The following is a 23,309-nucleotide window of genomic DNA, read 5'->3' as shown; positions in this document are numbered from 1 at the left end:
TTATTTTTAGAAAAATATAACTTATTTATAAAAGTATAACTTATTTTTTGCGTAATGGCTACGGAACCCTATTTCGGGCATGTCCGACACGCTCTTGGTCGGTTTTTTTCTTTATTACCTACTATCAAACCCTTTCGCAAAAAAATATTTTAACTCATTGTCATTCACAACAATGAAGGTGTTAGGTTGACTGTACCTACTTATCTGTACACAATCTATATAGAGTACTCTCGAAAAAGCCTATTTTTAAAATACCCAAATTCTTGCCCTCACTCATTAATGCTAAGACCTCTAATGAAGCAGAAGGCGACCATCACCAGCTGGGTCTAAAAATAGCTCCCCCACGGCCTCCCCCACCGGCCATTTCTCCAAGTTCGCCCACCTAAGCAATTCTGTACACGATGCCTAAGAGGAGCTTAATAAAAAAACATCTAGCCTCTGACGTCGACAAGTTAAGTACCTTAAATACGGATGAGCCTTTAAAAGAAAACATTGGTACCAACTGAAGCTAACCCCCCCCCCTTCTTACCCCCTAATTCATAAAAAGTGCAAAGTTAAAATCAGAATCGAAATGTAATGTTCCATAAGCAGTCCGTCCGCTCCGAAAATGTTATACGAGTATTAAAAAAAATTGAAACTATATCGTAACTGAAGTACCTTTATATAATCAAGTATACTAACTAGGCAGACAGTGGGCGGCTTCTGTTACTGGGTGAATCTGCAATGTCTGAAACGTTTTATTAGGTTACTCTCACAGTAAAATTTTTAAATAAAAGAAAAAGAGCCAAATCTTATTCAAATTCAAAGTATCTTTATTCAATTTATGCTAAAACAAGCACTTATGAACGTCATATACCACCGGTATGACAAAAAACCTCTATTAAGAATAATTCTGGCAAGAAAATAACAGGTTATATTTTATTTAAAATCATATGTGCGCTGTTCTAATTTAACTATTTTTTTAAATAATTTATTGGCGTTACTTTGCGGAGGTCCATAGGTATCAATGAACTATAGTTATTTGCGCAACAAGAGAGCAAAGTGGTTTCTTGCTGCAAGTGTTGATTTTAAATCCCGAGCAAGCGAAGAATTCTATAATTGAATCAAGAGCGTAGCGAGCGATTCTAGGTTAGAATCCTGAGATCAACGAGAGATTCAAACACACAAGATGCAAAAAATGTTTGGTCTCGTACATACCACTTTTCACCTCAGCAGCGAGAACTTAAATAATTTGTCTTTGTAGTTTTATAGTGAAAATCGAACTTAGTATCGATTGATCCTATCTCTCGCTCTTTTCGTGTTAAAGTCAAAGTGACAGATCCAATTGCAGTTCAAATATTTGGAATTCAGTGAGTAGACCCAGCACTGCCCTCGGCATTTAAAAATAATAATTAAAAAGTCACTTTGTCTCACGGAGTGGGCAAAATACGATTTTGCTCACTGATTTCTAATAGCAAAATCAGCCTGGTTGAGGTGCTGAGGTGAAAAAAGAATTTCCTTGTTCACCCGCGACCTTATGATAGCTACGTTTATGCAAGATATGCGTGTTCATGCAGTTCCTCCACCTCCACACTGTAAGAACACACACAAACCACTCAAACCCACCTATCACCACCACCACACTACACTGACGCGTTTCGAACTCAACCAGAGCTCATCTTCAGAGCAACACAGCCACCATACATTTTACATATTTACATTTTACATACACCTGCCTCATCACACCTCGGCTAATAATAGGACACTGAACACGCACGTGTATCTTAATTTTAATATTCTCAAACTAATTTATGTCATCATCATCATCATCACCAGCCTATAGCAGTCCACTGTGGGACATAGGTCGCCCACAAAGAGCGCCATTGCGTCTTGTCCCTGGCTCGTCGTATCTAGCTTCTACCGTCAGCCTTTTGCAGATCGTCACTACGAGTATAAGTTTTTATTTAATTTGCCCTGTTTGTTTTTCATAATTATTAATAAAATACCACAAACGGGACTTATCACGCTAAACACACGAGTAATATTTATCATTATTATTATTAAGATTGGTTTTTTTTGGAATCTTTTTGTATTTTTAACTCAATTCCAAATTTTTACATTTACGGTCATCCCATAAAACATAAATTGAAAATACAAACTGAAATAAAGATGCACAGAAAAACCAGAAAAATAAGACCATCACTGGGAATCGAACCCAGGTCCTCGGTATTCCGTTCCGTTTTGCTTAGTAACGATATCTCTTGTCCGGGTGAGCGGTTAGTTTCAAAAGAGTGCCGAAAAAAAAAATAGTTTCTCGATGAGGGCTACGGCATAGATGTCGCTACCGTTGACCATCAGTGGTGTAGCGGTATAGCACGCGGTACGGAATACCGAGGACCTGGGTTCGATTCCCAGTGATGGTCTTATTTTTCTGGTTTTTCTGTGCATCTATATTTCAGTTTGTATTTTCAATTATTATTATTATTGTTTTATTTTTAATGTGGTCTTAAACATCGAGGTAAATATAACTCGTGTGCTTAGCGTGATGATAAGTTAGTTCCATTTGTGGTATTTTAATTATGAGTGAAAATCACGAAAGTTTTAAACTGTCCTTGTTGGGTTAAATATTGTAATTTCATTTTGACCCAGTAGTCGGATCAACTTTGAATTTGGCATATACTTATGATGCAAATTGGGAAAAATCTTTTTCCCAATGCCCCCATATGGCCTCTCAAGTAGAGGATCGTGGGTTCAAACCCCGGCTCGCAACACTGAGTTTTTCGAAATTTATGTGCGAAATTACATTTGCAATTTACCACGAGCTTTACGGTGAAGGACAACATCGTGATGAAACCTGCAGGGCTACTACGAAATTCGAAAATCGAAGTTCGTGTCGTTCCGTCTCTCTGACGCTTATACTATTTAATACGAGAGTGAGAGGGACGGTACGATACGAACTTCGATTTTCGAATTTTGGCGTTGACCCTTTGCACAAACCTGCAAAGCAACCCAATGGTGTGTGTAAAATTTCCAATCCGCACTGGGCCATCGTGAGAACTATGGCCCAAGCCCTCTCGTTTTGAGAGGAGGCCTGTACCCAGCAGTGGGACGTACCTTATAGCTAGGATGATGGATGATCCAAATTGGGTGACAATGCCAGTACAGTCAAGAAAAAGTACCGTCAGTAAAAAAAAGGTTCTAGTACAAATGAAATTTTTAACAGAAACTTATCTATGTTCATTATTTTGAGGTCATTCAAATATTTTTTTATAATTCTTATTGACACGTAGATTAACCCTACCGCCCACGGTTTGGTCCCTGACAGCCCGCAAAGCAGTAAAGGTTACGCTTGCAATTCAGGTGTCGTATAACCCTTTGCCATCACCCATCCATCATGGTGTTGTTCCTGTTTTTTCCCCGGTGTCCTATCTTCTTAAGGGTGACACTTTTTATTTCGATCGTATGCGGATCGTTCTCGTATTTTACTCCGTCTTGGTAGAAATGCTTCGCTCTATATTTGGCCGTATTTGTGCAAGAGGCATTCAATTTTTTGCCTTTTTTTCAATATTGTAAGCTGTATACTTAAACTATCCAAAATAAGTTTCATTGGTACTAATGAATACAATTCTTTATAACATTCCTTGCCTAAAAATGGGTTTACTTATTAACACATCATAACACAATATTTTTTTTGCTTTCATTATACCGTTGAATAAGTGGCCCTTATTTTACAAGCTTTTATTTAGTTTCACCTGTCCCGTTGTCTGTCTGTCTGTAATCAAATCTTGCAAGTTATATATTTGACCAACTTTCAGTAGTCAAATTGACTTTAAATTTGGTATGCAAATGTAGTTTGGGTGACAATGCAAGAACAGTCAACAAAAAATACAGTCAGCAAAAAAAGCTTGTATTAAAAATGAAATTTTTATGGTTAGGTTATTTTCTTTTGAATAGTATAAGTATGGTCATCATCATCATCTCAGCCTATAAACGTCCCACTGCTGGGCGCAAGCCTCCTCTCAGAATGAGAGGGATGGGCCGTAGTTCCCACACGGACCCAGTGCGGATTGGGAACTTCACACACACCATTGAATTGCTCTGCTTGAGAAGCCACCATCGGCTCTAATATCTGATAATAATAAGTATGTGGTATGAGAATATAATTGTAGTAATGTTGATTTTCGTCCAACGTAGACATCCTATCCTAACAAACTGCGAAAGAAATAACCTAACCAACTAAAAGTTGGAAAACCGCGACTTTGTCACTTCACAGTTCAATATCTCAAAAACAGCTAAACCGATTTTGATAAAACATGTCTAAGAACCATTGCTAAAAAACCTGCTTTCAATTGAAAAATACCGCATTCAAATCGGTCTACCCTTTTAAGAGCTACGATGCCACAGACAGACAGACAGACAGACACACACAGGCATACAGACACACATAGCGGTCAAACTTATAACACCCCTCTTTTTACGTCGGGGGTTAAAAAAGAAAAAGAAGAGAGAAAATCGAAATTTCATCCAAACCTAAAAAAAAGTCAATTCCACAACTTTTTCTGAAATGGCCCTTCTACCAGAGAATTGATTTTAGGAGCTACGTTGCAGCCTTGTACGCAGTAGCCGTTTACTGTTCTACGTAGGTACGTCGTTTGACCTTTGAAGAGGGTCACGTCGTATTATCCTCTGTTAAACAGAACGTGTTGTACTTAATGAAAGACTTAACGTCCCTCACATCAAGACTACTTCCATCATCATCATCCCAGCTTATAGGTACAAAGTGTAATTAAATAACTGAAAGCCTCAGATACCCCAGTCTTCTTTATTTCACGATAATTAATGCATTCATTAGGACGAATGAGTACCTACTTTCAGTACGGAACCGAACCGAGCAGGATCGGCCGTACTAAACTAATACCTAATCGCTCGAAAGAACCAGAATCGGAGTCAACAAAGGAGTCGCAGTTGATAAGCGGAGTCGGTACCGATACCGGAGCCGGATTTAGTGAATCAGAATCCATTCTCGGAGTCGAGATTATCCATGTCTATTTGAAATGACAATTGTCCCATTGATGGGGCTTTTACAACTTTTCTAAGTTGGTAAACTTTACGTTCAAACACGTTCCCATGGAATCCTAAAACCGTTTCTTTCTTTATTTCGCATAAAATCACTCCTGCAGGGCTACTACGAAAGTCGCAACTCGAAGTTCGTGTCTGCGGTCCTCTGACACTTATACTATTTAATACGAGAGCGAGAGGGACCGCACGACACGAACTTCGAGTTTCGCAGTAGCCCTGCTGTCCTGGCCCTATACGAAGTGCAAAATTCTAACTTAGTATCTTGCCGTCTCGCTGACGCTTATATTATTTAATACGAGAGTGAGAGGGACGGCACGATACGATCTTCGATTGCCTAATTTCGTAGTAGCCCCCCTGTGCGTTTGTCAGCGGAACATGGTATCTAAATTACATTTCGTTAAAGCGTGGGCGGTACAGAGGGCCCATTAGGCTGGTACGCTGAGGATTTTAGTCGAACTTCTGAGGGCTTGTAACATGGCCTAAGGCTGAGGGCCTAATGCCCACGATTGCGATTTAATGTGTAACATTGTACAACAGAAAAACCACCGACTTATTATTTTACCGTACCTTTTTTTATTACTATTATTTAGTATTTTATTGAATCAGGCGTTACTTTGCGGAGGTCCATATACAATGAACTAAAAGAATTTAAACCTTAATTGAAAAAAAAAACCTTATGATAGCTAAGTTTATGCAAGATATGCGTGTTGATGCAGTTCCTCCACCTCCACACTGTGAGAACACACACAAATCACACAAACCCATCTATCGCCACCACCACACTACATTGACGCGTTTCGAACTCAACCAGAGCTCATCTTCAGAGCAACACTCACACACACACACACACACACACACACACACACACACACACACACACACACACACACACACACACACACACAGAGAGAGAGAGAGAGAGAGACAGACAGATGACAGATGTTAGATGTTGTGTGTGTATTGTGGTGGTGGTGATAGATGGATTTGTGTGTGTTCTTACAGTGTGGAGGTGGAGGAACTGCATGAATACGCATATTTTGCATAAACTTAGCTATCATAAGGTCGCGGTAGAGCAAAGAAATTCTTTTAGTTTATTTATTATTTGTTATGTGTTGTGTAACTAACCCTTAGATTAAGTATATTCACTGTTACTAACCCGCTATGGATTTTGTTCGAAATAAATTATTATTATTTCAAAGTTCAACTTTCTCAAAAACGATTAAACTGTAGTTTTTAACGAAACGTTGCCAAAAACTACCCCAAGAAAAGTCGCTTCACGTAAAAAAAACCACATTCGAATCGGTCCATCCGTTTGAGATGTACGATGCCGCAAACAGAGATCATCATCATCATCAGCCAGAAGACGTCCACTGCTGAACAAACGCCTCCCCCCTAGAACGCCACAATGAACGATAACTCGCCACTTGCATCCACCGGCTACCCGCAATTCTCACGATGTCGTCAAAGTATCGTACAGACAGATATTATAAGCGTCAAACTTTAACACCCCTCTTTTAGTGTCAGGCACGTGTCAGGGGTAAAAAGGCTAAAAAAAGGTCGAAAAGGGAGTTTTGACTCAAATGGAAACCAAACCGTAGTTTAAATCACCGCTTTGTTTATTTACTTAACAATTACTTGACAATTTTTAAGGTTTTACCCTTGTTTTACCGCTTTGTTTTCTTTATGCGTCGGTCTGAAAAGAAATTTTAAATAAAAATTTCTTCCTAGGGTCCCATGCCACAATTGACAAACCGAACCCTTTTATCATTCCAGTCGACTGGATATAGCTACGTTAGTGACCCTGACTACGAACCTAGCGGTTGCGGGTTCGATCACACACACACACACACACACACACACACACACCTCCGCTCCGCTTCGCTCCCGCCTTAGCCTCCTGAACCTAAACTATCCCAGTCGCTTCTGCTGTGAACCGTCTTGCTCGCTCGCACAAATTTTGAAGTAAACCTTTGCAATACAAAAATTAAAGGGTGATAAAAACCTAATTTTCTGGTCTTAAAATTTTAAAATTTACAAAGTATTTTAGAAACAAAGTATAGGTATCACTTGATATTATATAATATTATGAATTTAGCCCATAAACATGTTATTTCTTATGAAAGTATATAAAACAACTGTTATACTAATCAAAAGTTTTTTTATAACATGGGACGCACCCTTTAAAATGATATTGCGTACCATCAGCCAAATAAGTGGTCTATCAATTTTGAAACAATTTCCTATCAAATAAATATGTCGCTAAAGTCGAACTTTCAAGTTGACAAACTAGTCTATTGGCATTTATTGTTTTGTGACATGCAAACGATCATCAACTTTAGGGTGGTAGACCACATATTTGGCTGATGGTACATTTTGCATAGGCTTTCCTAACTCTCTCTGCTAACACTGGATAGTCATAAATACGTATAAATTACTACGGCTACGGAACCCTCAGTACGCGAGTTATCTCACACTTGGTCGGTTTGTTCACGTTTCTTTAAAAACTTTCTTCTTGTTAAGTCCACGTTGCTGTTGTACTGGGCTACTACGAAATTCGAAAATCGATGTCCCACTCACTCTCGTATTAAATAATATCAGCATCAGCGGGTCGGCAAGACACGAAGTTCGAATTTTGAACTTTGTGGTCTAAGACCTTGATTGAAACCCACTATTAACAAATAAAATATTTCATTTCATTTCATTTCATTTCATTTCATTTCATTTAAGGCCTGGTACCCCGCGGCCGTGTGACAGAATGGTAAAGTCCAGCTAAATCCAACTGACACAGTTATTGTGCACTCCTGAGGCTGAGATTATTTTAGACTATACTTCATTTTAGATGGCATTAGACCATTTTATAGTACTTTATGTCACTGTTACATATAAGACCATTAATTCGTGTGATAACATCACACTAATTTTTTAATGCGGAATTATAATTTTCACAAAAACGTGTACCTTTTCTTTCAAAATGTATTTAATTTTTTCATACAAATTTTATGAGTCGGTTTTGGGACGCCCAATTGCGCAAGTGTGACGCTAGTATTGGTAGTGCCACGAGAGTTGCAAGCAAAAAAAAGTTACAAAAAGTGAATTTGTTATAAATTAATTAATTTATTAACCGTTTAATTTGCAAAAAGCCGTAACGGCCACAGGGTTACAGCCGTAGGCCGTGGATTTTGAGTTTTTTTGGCCTAAAAGCCTTAGAACACGGTAATTACCGTGGCAACACTGACTTTGAACTGGCAGATAGCATGCTATCAAAAGGCATGTGTATCGGAGTGTTTATTTTGAGCATGCTTATTTAGGAGCATACTTAAAACTAGCATGCTTATTGCTAGCAAATGTAAACAGTCCATGAGCATGCTCATTACTGGCATGCTCATAAGCATGCTTATTAGCATGCTATTTAGTAACGAGTATGTGTAACAGTAGCTTTACTTTGCTCACCCGTGACTGTCGTAACGTAAGGTCCCGGGTGAGCAAAGTTGGTTTATTATTATACAATACAAAATATTTTTTTCTCAAACATGCTCGGAAATGTATGCGTTAATGTCACGAAATGGAGACATGAAGTTTCTCATTTATGGCTCCCGACCACCTCCCTACATAACTTCTTGGCCTAGGCCATGAAGTATGTATGAAAATCCATTATTGTCCGCTGCGATGCGATGCGATGCGATGCGAAGCGATGCGAAGCGATGCGAAGCGATGCGAAGCGATGCGAAGCGATGCGAAGCGATGCGAAGCGATGCGAAATGGATGGATGGATGGATGAAATATTTCCTCACATTGTTTGAGAAAAGCACTATAAAAGCCTCGGCCAGAACAGGGATTGCTGGACTCGTTTTATCCCTTACTTCATGGCCTCTGCAGTAATGTACTATTAATGCACACCACAAATCAGTACAAACATTTATGTTATGTGTGTACCTAGATAAAAGCAACTACGTTGGTGTCTAGTTTGTCTCATGTTATCAGGAATAGTAGGTCCACGTTACTTTGATGACCTACTTTTGACCCGATTGCACGCATTATTGATTGAGGGGCGAACGTCTCTGAGACCTAGTTTCAAGAAAAAGATTACAAGTAAGTACTTGAATTTCAAGCAACTTAAATGAACTTCCGATTGAAATATCGGCGAACATTTTTAGGAAGCCTTTCATTGAGTTTCAATTAGGTAATAGTCGAGAATCCGCTTGAGAACAACCTTCACTAATCTGTTTAATGGATGAAAAGCATTTTAAAGTATATTTTCTCAAACATGCTCGGAAATGTATGCGTTAATGTCACGAAATGGAGACATGAAGTTTCTCATTTATGGCTCCCTACCACCTCCCTACATAACTTCTTGGCCTAGGCCATGAAGTATGTATGAAAATCCATTATTGTCCGCTGCTCTAACTTTTTAAATTTGCTTACTAACATTAAACTGACAAAGGAAAAATTACGAACAGCCAACCACCACTACTCTGTAAGCATTTGCGATACTGCGATGTGATATATGGATGTATGGATGGATGGACGGATGGATGGATGGACGGATGGACGGATGGATGGATGGACGGATGGATGGATGGACGGACGGATGGATGGATGGATGGACGGACGGACGGACGGACGGACGGACGGACGGATGGATGGATGGACGGATGGATGGATGGACGGATGGATGGACGGACGGATGGATGGACGGACGGACGGATGGATGGACGGACGGATGGATGGACGGACGGATGGATGGACGGACGGATGGATGGACGGACGGATGGATGGATGGACGGACGGATGGATGGACGGACGGATGGATGGATAGACGGATGGATGGATGGATGGACGGATGGATGGATGGATGGACGGATGGACGGATGGATGGATGGATGGATGGACGGATGGATGGATGGACGGATGGATGGACGGATGGATGGGACGGACGGACGGACGGACGATGGATGGATGGATGGATGGATGGATGGATGAAATATTTCCTCACATTGTTTGAGAAAAGCACTATACAAACCTCGGCCAGAACAGGGATTGCTGGACTCGTTTTATCCGGCCTCGTCTACGACTCGGCCGTCTACCCCGAACTCGTCCATCAATCCCTTACTTCATGGCCTCTGCAGTAATGTACTATTAGTATAAAACCAGATATATCGCAAGTGGATTGCCTTAAATATTCCTGGCCAAAATATGAAAACAAAAAAAAACTACAATCGTCGTTCAAATTCAAACCAGTTTATTGCAAATAATCCTAATTAATATGTCGTCGTATTTGCACTGAAATAGCGCTTATCTCTGTATAAATAAAAATGAATCGTAAAATGTGTTGCTAAGCGCAAAACTCGGGAACGGCTGGACTGATTTCGCTAATTATTTTTTTGTTGTGTTCGTTATTGTCAGGAGAAGGTTTTTATGGAAGAAAATTTAGAAAAAATACAACGGGGGCGAAGCCCCGGGCAACAGCTAGTTTAAACAAATGGGTTAAAATAACTAGTATCGTTTTATATCTGCCAACCTAGTAGCTACATCACGAAAAAAAAAGACAACACAACATTTTTGTATTATATATAATCTGCTTCTTAGTCAACTTCACACTTCAGGCATACTGTTCACCGACCGGCATCTCTCTCGTTTTGGACAAACAGGTTTTTAGGCAAATTTGATGTTTAAGCCTTTATTGGAATCTCGCTTTTTAGGTAACTCGATCAAAAAGGCATATTTTTTTTTAATTATGTTTCTACTTACTTTATTTCGTATAATTGTAGTAATATTGAGTTTCAAGTAATAACAAGCTTTTATTTTTAAATCAATTTACCCATACCTTACTATGAACTGGTAGTTGAACTGAAACTTCGTAAATTTTCCGTTTTTTTTTGTAGAAATTCATAAAATATATAACGTGCTCTTTATTTACGTTGCATAAAGAATATCCGTGCAATATTTCAACATTTCATGTTTCCAAAATTATTGATCGAGATTAAACTTATTGGTTTTGTTGCATATCTACTGATGTCCCAAAAGAAACTCCAAAATTGCGGTACAGCAACAGCAATGGTATATTAACTGTGCCCTGATAGGGTAAAGTTGAACTAACATACTTTTTAAGATCTTCATCACAACAAATAACGGAATAAAGAGTTTGAGTAAACGAGTCCTTGAGACATAGCCTGACCGAAAAAAAGTTGGTAAACCCTGACTTTGTCACTTCAAAGTTTAATATCTCAAAAACGGGTAAACCGATTTTGATGAAACATATCTAAGAGGAATTGTTAAAAAACCTGCTTTCAAATAAAAAAACCGCGTTCAAATCGGTCCATCCGTTAAAGAGCTACGGTGCCACAGACAGACAGACATACAGACACATAGCGGTCCAATTTATAACACCACTCTTTTTGCAAAAAATAAGTAACTGGCAACACAGTACTTACACTGTAAACAAGGATGAGTCTCAGCTTTGCGAGGCCACGTTTGTTCAAGGATCGCGTTAATATGAAATAAGATAGGCTCTATGTCATGACGTGGCATATTCAATGACGGGTACAAAGGGGGTCTAAAGTGTGCCAAGCTATTTTAAGGGATTCTATCAAGGCAACGAATAGCAGTGTTACTCACAACTATATTTTCTACAACAAACTCCTATGGGGTCTGGCAAAGTATATAGTTATTTAAACAATTTGTTAATTAAATAACTGAAAACCTGAAGATTGCTACTTCAGAATCGAAAATGGAATCGATTACACTATATTATGTTTTAGAGCAGGTTGTGTTTTTTACTAGCTTTTATTTAGTTTCACCTGTCTCGTTGTCTGTCTGTAATAAAATCCTGCAAGTTAAATTTTACCACTTCCTTTAGTCAGATTGACTTGAAATTTGGAACACTTATGTAAATCTCGTGACAATACAATAATCTAGTAGTGACATGGTAGTCCAGCCGGGATCGTCTCCGCAGGACGGAACTCTTCAACGGTTAATAGCATCGACTTGAAATTTGGTGTGCAAAAGTAGTTTGGATGACAAACAGTTGCGACACGGTTTATAACCAATGCAACTGGTTACGAACATAGTTATACTTGATAAATGTTTCTTGTGTTCAATAAAAATCTTTAAATCTTTAATCTTTAATGCAAGTACAGTCAACAAAAGTACAGTCAGCAAAAAAAGCTTGTATTAAAAATGTCATTTTTATGGTTAGGTTATTTATGATTCGAGCCGTAATGGCGATCTCTTACTTCAAATAGCTAATCTACTGTGTTAAAAATTAAGGTGTGCTAGAAACTTGTGATTTTAATCATTAAATAAATATGGTAAATCTGATTTAATAAATATATGCCTCGATGAGTTATTTGCCGGATTCTTCTCAACACAGGTTTTTCTCGAACCGGTGCTAGATTTTTTGGCATTCATAAGTGCTTTTTATAGCCTAAATTGAATACGAGTAAGTAAAGATATTTTATCTTAGACTTGATCAGTGTAACCATTTCGAAATATTATAATAGATATTTAATTTTTACCATCAGGAGACCCACTTGCTCGTTCGCCTTCCAGTCGAATAAAAAAAATATGCAAGGACTTATTAACCACGCAAAATTACAAGTATGTACAGATGTCACAAGTACTTTTTCCACTGCTGGTCTTGCATTTTCGCTTTTGTTAACTTTGCTGACACACTGCCGCGTTCTAGATCAGATCTTGGCTCGCGTTGCGGTAACATCTGAAGCGATGACAGTTGCATGGGGTAGATAGGGGGAGGGGGTGCGTTTCGGCGCAGTCTACGTGCATCAGGTTTGGTAACGGAAGTCACAAACAAGAGGTCGCTGACCGACCGGCGCCAAGGAGACGTTTGACGGTTTACAATAACCCATGTAGTTTTCCAATATTAAACCGTCGAGCGCCAGGCTCTGAAAAATGTACGTGGCCATTGCGCCAAAGAATTATCTCGGCTCAATTTTTTTTGGGACCTACTTCAGAAGCACAGGGTACTGTGGTTTAAGCACCGTTGTGTGCACAGGGCGTCCGACAGGTTAACACTGGCGATCGACAATAACGTATATGTTGTACTCAAAATTGTAAAGAAAGTGAACCTTTATTGTTACTCAATCCATCCGTACTTAATATTATAAATGCGAAAGTGTATGTGTTTGTATGTTTGTCCGTCTTTCACGTCGAAACGGAGCGACGAATCGACGTGATTTTTGGCATAGAGATAGTTTATGGGCCAGAGAGTGACATAGGCTACTTTTTATCCCGGGAAAATGCACAGTTCTCGAGGGAACAGCGCGCGATAACCAAATTCAACATGTGGGTCGCGACGCCTCTTTTGGGGGTCGCGAAGCCCCTATATTGGATGCTGGGAAAAGTACTTCAGTAAAAAAAAAAGTTTAAAAATATTTATTAAGAGAATATTATATAGTATTTGTCATATTAAAAGCAACGGGTAACGGGGGTTCGTGAAATATTTCTTCATGCTAAAGGGGTCGTGAAAAATGTTGAAAAACACTGCGCTAATTAATGGAGTTACACACAATCGCATCCTCCATTTTTAACTGACTTCAAAAAAGGAGGAGGTTCTATATTCCAATGTTTGTATTTTTTTTGTCATATACGGTTTAATATATAAATAAAAATGCGTGCGTACCTACATACGTGCGTGTGTGTGTTTATTACTCTTTGACGTCAATACAGCTTCATAGATTCGGAGAAAATTTGAGATGCAGATAACTTGATCTCTGAAATAACAAAAAGACATTTTATTCAGTTATTCCCACGGAGTCGGGATAAAATCCAATCTCAACAGCTAAGTTGACAGACATGAAACATGGCACGGGTGTTTTTCATACAACGTTAATAAAGATCACTATATACCTACCTAATTTTTTTGAATTCCCTTGGGTTATTTTGCAACATCCAGGAATTTAAATTTGAACCACCTCCCAGCACGGATAAATTCCATCATCACCATCTCGAATGAAAGCTGTCTCGGTCTATCGCTGTAGTAGGATGTTTCCTACGACAGTTCCTGCCGCGTACCTACAGTGAAATTGTGGAATCAACTTCCGTCAGTAGTGTTTCCAACAGAAGACCAGCGTTGGCCGCAAGGTTGACATCATGCTGAGTTGGTACCACTTCGTGACGAAATTTATCTCGTTTTCCTTGTTTATTTATATCTGCGAATACTTGTATAAATGAATACTTGAATACTACGAATAAATGTTTTTCTTTCTTTCTTTCTTTCCAGACAATTAGAACATCTTCTTTTTTTTTATTCGACTGTATGGCAAACGAGCAAGTGGGTCTCCTGATGGTAATAGATCACCACTGCCCATAAACATCTGCAACACCAGGGGTATTGCAGATCCATCGATCGAGGTGATCGAGGCTTTAAAAAAAATTATAACAAAAATTGAACCGAGTACAAAAAATAATGAAAATAATTGAGCAGTCCTGGTGCTTCATCACCTGTTCCATTGTAGGTATGTACCATATGCATTACGATGAGCATAAATTGCTTAGCAACTGTGTTAAAGTAGCGAAAAAAAAAAGGGAATACCCGTAAAAGTAAAAAATTTGGAGTTGAAATAAAAAATACAAAAAGATCCCAAAAATCCAATCATAAAGTGTTAAAGTAATTGAAATTCAACCCGTGAAGTACTTATTATTGAGTAGTAGCTCTGGTGGTCAAATTGGTCTTTATCATCAGTTCCACTTCACCAAATTATGATAATCAAGAGCAAATGCACGAGTTACTGCTAAATATATCCAAATTACAATAGGCCCTACAATATTTTATATTTTCCCTCGATTTCCTTAAGATCCGATCATCAAATCCTAATTTGGTGCTTATGGGACCTAATTGAAGGTATTCCTAGACAAATGCAAAAAAAACAAATCGGTTCATAAATGACGGAGTTCTGAGGTAACAAATATAAAAAAAGAACAATCGAATAGATAACCTCCTTTTTTTGAAGTCGGTTAATAAGAATTAAGTATACCTCTTTTAAAGACCGGCAATGATTTGTTGGTATATGGGCGGTGGTGATCAATTCCCATTAGAATGACCTGCTTGCTCTTTTTCCCCCCTCTCATATTAAGAAGAATAGCAGAACTAATGGTTAGCGAGTGAAGCCGCGGGTAAAAGGTAGTTTGAAATAATTTATACAATCCAATTAATAGAGTATTTTCTCCAAAGTACAAGCTACCCACTCACAACCTGTCTTCATTTATTTGAGATCATTAAATAATTATATCTCATTAAATTACGAGTATAATACAATTAAGTAGATAATACTCCGCCATTTCAGATAAAAAATAATATTCTTCTTCTAAGTCGTTATACTTTTGACAGAGTGGTCGTGGTCGTTGGCCTTAGGGTCAGGGGTGCTACTACGAAATTCGAAAATCGAAGTTCGTATCGTACCGTCCGCGGGACGGCAAGCTACCAAGTTCGAATTTTGCACTTCGTAATATATGGCCAGTAGTGAACCTTCATGATGACTTTCTTGGGAAAATAGTGTGGTTTTCAACTATTCCACACCACAGTGCTGAAGTCCGAAGTTTGTAGCAATAGACTAATTGCAGCCCATTACATTAGGTCCCCTTAATCAGCTTTATCGGCACCCACTCACTTACCCGAAACGTACACTTTCTCTAAAAGTGCACTTTCCGCTAAATTTACACTCCCAAAAGGTACACTTTCGCAATTAGGGCACTTTTACGAAAGGCGGAACTATTTAAAAAAGTGCACTTTCCCAAAAGGTACATTTTCCCAGTAGGAGCACTTTTTGAAATAGTGTCAAATGTGCACTTTTCCAAAGCGCACCGCACACATTTGGTATACTTATGTATATGTACATTATTCACGCCAACGAAATGGTAAAAACTACAAGTGGAGGTAAATTTTTTTTCGCTTCAACCCTTGTATGGGGTTTCGTTGAATTGGTGTTGTAAAAATGGTAGGGGTCTTCAAATATTATTTTTCGATAAAATCAACAGTTTCGGAAAGAGTAAAGTTTAAACATATGTATGAGTCAACCCCAAACTCCCCCCCCCCTTCTTCTTTTGAACCTATTGTGAGGGTTTGGCAACTACGGTATCTTACACTAAGCATGGCTTGACATGCGCTTGCCCGGCTCTATTCAATTTAGAGATTTATTAATACTACTAAAGATTGTTTATAATTTGAAAAAGTGCACCTTTTGTGAAAATGTAATTTTATGTCTCTCTTATCGTGAAGTTTGTGAATTTTGCATTTTGACCTTGAATAATGGCTGTAAAGAAATTATACTCGTATGTATTTGGTCAAAAAGTCAATTATCAGATAGATTTACTCGCAATGAACTGAACCGTCAGTCGGAAATCAAGAAAAACCCGATGTATAATATTAAAAGAAGGAACTGGATTAATAGTATATGATACATTTCTAAGACAAAATCTATTATGAAGACATTTTCCCAAGAAATTATTCAAATTCGGCGCCGATATGTAGATATTTTATGTAACGGATGAAAATGCAATTAAAGCAGGTGGGATATTTTCAGGGAGGAGGGCCGCTGCCATTTATAGACCGGGATATTAATAGATTCAATATTCCAGGCGCACACCCTATACGGAAATAAAGGACGTCCTAAATTTGCTATAGGTATGTACGTATCTAAAGCTTGGGTACTCAATTTTTAACATCAATGTAGGATCCCGAGTGGTGATCACTGTTCTAGTTGATGCCATTTTACATTTTAACACGTTCGGCCGCGGCAAATCAAACTACTTAGAAAGGGAAAAGTGCTCTTAGCGTAAGTTTTCGGTTACAAAATGCGTCTCGATAGCGTTCGCGTTAAATCTCAATCTGTATGGATACACGAACATCGCAAACGTTCCGCTAGAGGCGCTGTTCGTGTTTCCATACAAATTTAGATTTTAACTTTTTTGCTAAAACAATTTTTCGATTCAGTGATTAGTTTGCAAAATATTCAACTTTAAAGTGCAAATTTTCATTAAAATCGAGCGTCCCCTCCCCTCTAAAATCTAAACCGGTACCTGGAAAAATTTGAAAAAATTCAGGAAGGTATTAAGTATATCAAACTTACAAGGAAAACTATAACGGTTAAGTTTTCTTGAGAATTATTAGTAGTTTAAGAGTAAATAGCAGCCTAAGGTATAAAATGTACCTAAACTTGGAAGATTCCGTATAAAATACGAAATCCTTAGAAAAATATTACTTAATTTTTTCGTAATGGCTACGGAACCCTATTTTGGGCGTGTCCGATACGCTCTTGGCCGGTTTTTTATTTCAACTCCAAATTTTGTTACTTTTACGGTCATCCCGTAAAATCCATATAAGTGACTAAATATGAAACAAACAAGCTGAGATATGTGGTGCATAGAAGAAATTCGTGTGTGTACTCCTGTCCGGTGGTGGTGTAGGGGTATGGCACGCAGCACGGAATGCTGAGGACCTGGGTTCGATTCCCAGCGCTGGTCTCTTTTTCTGGTTTTTCTGTGCATCTATGTTTCGGTTTGTATTTTCATTATTAGCAATAGAGGCATTAGGATAGAGGTGATAACAAGATGTCATCTACTAGGCATCAAAGAAAATGAAAAATGGAAACATCTTTATTTGAACCAATAATTGTTGCACTACTCATAGTACTCATACCACCATAAATAAAAAAAAAAAAAAAAAAAAAAAACCAACCAGCGTCATGACTACGACTACGCGTAACTACGTCGCAAATACCACATTGGTCATGGGAATCTTTACTAGTAGTTGTGTGCGTGTTTCATATTGTGATGAACTGATGATTTGGTTTTTGGCTTTAGTATAGTTGTGTGCTGCCTTCCCTCCCTCTAAAAGTGATGGAAAATATTGTATACTGAAAAGATAAACTAAATCAGCTGCCGTCGTAATTCGTTTAAGCTACAGTAAGATCAGTTGTGACGTTTCTTTTTTCGCTTACTGTGTCGATAGTTTTTTTCTAACTATAGGGCAAACTATAAGGTATAAGTAGCTTTTCTATACTTGCGTACCTATAGTTTCGTAACAGACGGTCTTTTATCCGGGAAAAAAGCGTTTACAAAAGAATTTTATCCTTTTATCCCTCCCCAGCTACCAAGCTAACTGTGTGCCTATTTACTTTATTATAATCCGTAAAAATTGGACAAAACGAGTACGTACGCTAAAAAGCCGCGTTACGTTAATTTTTAATTAAGTAGATTTTATTTTCTAAAACACATACCTACACCTGAAAATACTGTACCTACATGTTAAAACGGACGTTGGGTAAATATAGAGGTCACAATGAATAACAATAAAAACTGTAGCTCCAATATTAATTATTATAGATATATGTTACCCTGTTTTCCAATTAATTCTGAAAAGCAACGAGACAAAGCGTCCATAAGGTAGCAAGGCCCATTCGAAATAAAAAAAACATCAGACAATAGAAATTGCTTGCGACGCCCACTCACTGCTCGCCCCTGGCTTAACTCTTGCTGTTCTAGTATCAAATAATGCTCCAACATTTGTTGCTGAACTTTGACATTTATAAAATATAAATATTAATCTTCATACACGCCCACATCTTTAACCAACTCTCTGGTACGAAAAAACTCCAAGCAATACGTGAAACTAGCCAGCCCTCAAACTTCCCGCCTAAACTGGTATACTGTTGTAATACGAGGAGCTCGAATGCAGACGTAGATATGACCATTAACTCAACCAAGCAAAATTACCGAAACAGATAACGCCTAAAACGGAACAGAATTTCCATTTTTCCTCTGTTCTATCAAACTCATTAAACACTAATCCTCCAGAGCACTCTATGATAATATTGTAGAGGATGTGCCTGCTAAAAAAACAGTGTCACAATTTAGTGAGATGAATAATAATCTGCGGGTGCGATCGATAGCCGGGTGGGAGGCGGGGGTGTCGGCGGTTTCCACCACCCCGTGGAGGCAGGGGTGAGGGGCATACGTACAAGGGGAGGTTCATTGAGAGTGTAGGCGGCACGCGTGGGCGAGCTGGTTATAAAGCCACCCACCGCGCCCGCCTCGACTAGTCGTGCCCCATTCGCGAACTGAACAAGACCGATAGTACTAAAGTGCAACATGCAGCTCCCGAGCATAAGGTAAGTGGTCTATTTAAAACATTACCAAATTATCATCCCGTTACTTAATTTGTTAACGTAGCATCAGATTTTTATCGAAAGCCAATTAAGTGATTAAAAAACAAAGGGGTGTTTACTGTGATTATAGGCACTATAATTTATAGATAAATTGCAAATTGTAGCAATAATTTGTTTTCTCTTTGTAGAACGTTGGCAGTCTTGGTGGGGTACTTGGCAATGCATGAAGCATACCCGATGCAGGGCTGGCCTTTGTACCCTCAAACTCCCCGCGAATACCCAGACGATGATTACTATTACGCATCGAAAGACCAACACTATTATGAAAATCCCGCTTTGAATGCACCCGAAGTATACGGGCAAGTCCCTTACCCTTACTTCTACGACCCGTACGGACACTTCGTGAATGAAGCTCCCAAGAGGCAAGAGGAGAGATTTGCTTCGCTTCCAATCGGACAAGAAACGTGGTTCGAGAGCGATGCCTCTCCCCACTGGCGATCCAACGACGTAGATGACGTTAGTGCAGCGTTCATGGACAATCTGATCATCACGCAAATGGCCCAGGACGCGCAGCGACGACGTGAAAACAACCGTGCGGCGTTTCCAAACATCGACTACGAGGAACGAGATCTCGAAGACGAGGATGTTCGAGAACTAAAGGCTTTAGCGGGAAAGCCGCTGTACCATGCACCAAAAACAGTTCCTAATATCGAAGACGATGAGGAAGATTATCAAAACGACGAAGGCTTCATCAATTGGAATGGAAACAAAAGAAGCGTGACGACACAGGCGCCTGTACACAGCACAGCAAAACCCAAAGCCGGTCAGAAGGAGGTGATGATGCCGAGACCAGCCCAAAACCACAACCACCAGAACGGACAAGACAAAAGAGCGTCATCTTTCTACGGCACCCTCGCGAAGCTACTGCAGAAAGAGAAAGAATCGAAAACTCAAACTGAGGTAAGTGTCTTTCTCCAATCGTTTTCCCAATTTAGATTTCTAGATTCAGAATATACGGAATGATGTCACTTGTTTTCGAAGTCGGCGAAACGGTAAACCCCCAGTCTAAAAATAGCTCGGCCCGGCCGGGGGTGGGGGGTGACACGGCCCGGAGGCCGGAGGCCGGGTCATTCGCGCAGCCCCAGGGCTACAAAGCCCTATGCGACACCGAGAATCCATTTTGTTATTAAAGAACATTTTCTTTTATACTTTTAATGATCGGTAAACTTTTAACATTATTTCCGGTATGACATGACACGTTTTTAGCAAAACAAAATAGATACGAAAAAAACAAGGCCTTAAAGTTGACGCAGACAATTTTCTTACCACTTAATTCTTAAGGCAATCTCTCAATTGGAGTCTTGATCGTGTTTTTCTTTAACAGGATTTGGCGATATCACGAAAGATTAACAAGCGATTCATAGCAGGCGACTCCGACCTCGTTCTGGAACTGCGAGGGTTAAAGCATCGCATACCAACTTAAAGCGCTCCCTGACTACCGCCAACAATTTATGAGACTGAGTAATTTGTAGCTTAATAGGTATTTATTGCAACGGCGACCTGAGCGACAGTCCCGGACTATACAATCAAAAATGACGAACTTAGAGTTTGGTCATATCCATTTCAATATTTAAAAAAAAAATACTGTTAAATATCTTATATTTAGTAAACATACGAGTATTCTGATGTCCACTTCTGACGAAATATCAAAAAAATCTTTTGTATCATCTTCTGAGTAGTTACAAAGTTTTTCGATTGTTTACTACTTTGGTATTTAGCCTAATTAAATACTTTTAATGTGGATGTTAATAATCGTACAAAGCATGACTATAATCTCCATTAAATCCACGATTGTATTACGATTGCTAGGTATAACGAGGAGGTTGCTCTTCGAATTGCAGCTAATAATTCGCACAAGATGTGCATTTGTAAATACCTGTACTGATTATGTCTAAGACTTATTATTATTTAGATAGAAATACAAAAATATGTTATTAATAAAGTTTGTAGACAATTCGTGCAATGTACCTACTACATTCCGGGTTAGGCAAGCGTGTTGTGGAAAATAGAGAGATTATAATGAACTCGCTCTTGGGCTTACATGGCGAACATGAAACTCTCGATGTATTTTACGTAGATCTTAATAAGGATTTTCGTATTGCTTTAATCATAACGAATTTTTATGTGTTCTGAACTGAAATTTCCTGGCCTATCTTTGAAACTAGAAATAGGTAAACTCTTGTAATTACATGTGTGCTATATCGATTCACCTAACAATGTCTGGACAATACCACAATATATTTTGCAAAGCAAAAACATTAATGTAAAGTCTATTATCTATTTGTGTAAGTATCTGTAGGAGGTGGAGGGTAAGTGATAATGGTCAGCTTTACAGCTTTACATTCTTGGGTCTCTAAGACCGATTATTGAATCAATAGATATTTATAATATTGTGTCCTCGTTTCTAATCGAGCTAAATAGCTTTTTTACGTATTCATGGGCAATCCTAGCGGTACCTACGTGAGGACATCTTTCTTTACGAACCTGTATCTATTGGACAATACAGTTCGTAGACGTAGGTTTTTTGTCTAAACTGAAAACATATCTGTTTATACATTACTTTCCATTATTGTTTTAAGGATGGTAGTTTGATCGTAAAAGGTCGTTTGTGTATCAAAAAACGAAAGACAGCTTAAAACAATGCGTATTTCATGTACTGTTTAATCCACTTTTTTTTCGCAATAGCTTCAAGGATGCTTTTCCAATGATTTATATACAAACGACTTTTTGTAATTTATAAATCATAACATAGATAATAACAAATAAGTAGCGACCTGTAAAAAAATACTTATACATTTGAAACTGTGAATAGTTAGCCATTTATTGTGAATTGATCTTAAATGTCAATAGCAACATTTTGTTACACAGGCCTAGTTTGAAGTTTTTGTTTCCTTTTAGAGCATTATATTTTTTATAGTACATGTCTGTAACTCTATGTGAAATAAGAAATACAGTTTTAATAGTGCCTAGAGACATTTACAGTTCGAAATAGTCTGTCCAGTTAATAAGTTAACTAGATGCTATTTGATAATTATTCCGCTAGTGTTTATAGGGGATAACACAGATGAAAAATGCCTATCAATTTATATTTTATAGACGTACTGTATTCGAAGACATAGACATTTTATTTTAAATTACATTTAAATACTTTTAGTAGGAATAACATAAAATGTACCTATGGACAAGGAGTCCCAAACTTAGAGAGCTATTTAATGACGTTGTGTAAAGAAACTGGGAATTAAATCATTACATCAAATATTATTTGGATATTTTTATTACTATCCTTTTTATTTTTTTACAAGATTTCATTTTTTTAACACCTGTAAATTACTACAGGAATGGAAAGAGCCTCCTGAACATAAGAAAATATTTATTATAATTTATTTCTCCATATTTAAAAAAATACAAAAAATTTAAAAAATATATGTCTGAATTTGCAAACACTACCACAGAATAGATATGTTTCCTTTGCCTTTTTCACCAGAAAAAGGAGCTGTCATAATTTTGAAGACGTTTACGTCAGATTTACGTGTTTTTTTTTAATAGAGACTAGACAAACGTAATGGATCTATTGTGTGGTAGTTTTGGAGTTATGCCCTTTTAGAATAAGTACATCTTAAAAAATTTGTAATAAATTAATCAATAATCGTAGCGAAATTTTAAAAATATCCGCGTCTTTCTCTTTTCAAACAGAATACAGAGAACGAATCAAATTATAGTCTTAGAAATATGAAATCTTGTCAATTCAAAGGTGACCAACGAAACTCTAGTAATGTCGCTACACTGCCTACACTCTACGTCTGTCTGTCGTCATGTCAAGAACTGTAAACCTCCCTTTCCACCAATAATGTGACAGGATGTGTTGCGAGGAATGTGTTTTTCATTAACCAATAGAAACGCTTCATTTATCTCGCCTCGCTCCACTCAGCTGTTTCCACCAGAGATGTGCTATGCGAGGCGAGGTAACTTCGCACATTATTGGTGAAAACGGAGCTTAAGAGTCAGCAGCAGAAATACACATTAGGTATGTGTATAAACCTACATGAATAACGTGTATTTCTATTGCTGCTA

At 38.2% G+C, this 23,309-nt stretch overlaps 1 protein-coding gene across 1 annotated transcript; it reads left to right on the top strand.

The window, feature by feature from the left end:
* Positions 1-19,091: 19,091 nt before the first annotated feature.
* Positions 19,092-22,499, top strand: LOC141431562 (uncharacterized). The gene is made up of 3 exons (XM_074092736.1): positions 19,092-19,181; positions 19,367-20,138; positions 20,563-22,499. The coding sequence occupies exons 1-3, from the start codon at positions 19,162-19,164 to the stop codon at positions 20,659-20,661; spliced, it is 891 nt and encodes a 296-aa protein (XP_073948837.1). The 5' UTR covers positions 19,092-19,161; the 3' UTR covers positions 20,662-22,499.
* Positions 22,500-23,309: the final 810 nt, after the last annotated feature.

The sequence above is a fragment of the Choristoneura fumiferana genome, chromosome 10 (assembly GCF_025370935.1).
Source record: "Choristoneura fumiferana chromosome 10, NRCan_CFum_1, whole genome shotgun sequence".
NCBI classification, from domain to species: domain Eukaryota; kingdom Metazoa; phylum Arthropoda; class Insecta; order Lepidoptera; family Tortricidae; genus Choristoneura; species Choristoneura fumiferana.
Note: the sequence above shows the minus strand (reverse complement) of the source record. Positions and strands in the feature narration are given on the sequence as shown.

Bases quoted from the DNA above. Each gene is read 5' to 3' on its own strand.
- LOC141431562 (XM_074092736.1), top strand. From the start codon at position 19,162: ATGCAGCTCCCGAGCATAAG. The intron at 19,182-19,366 runs GTAAGTGGTCTA...TTCTCTTTGTAG, and splicing joins ATGCAGCTCCCGAGCATAAG to AACGTTGGCAGTCTTGGTGG. The intron at 20,139-20,562 runs GTAAGTGTCTTT...TTTCTTTAACAG, and splicing joins AATCGAAAACTCAAACTGAG to GATTTGGCGATATCACGAAA.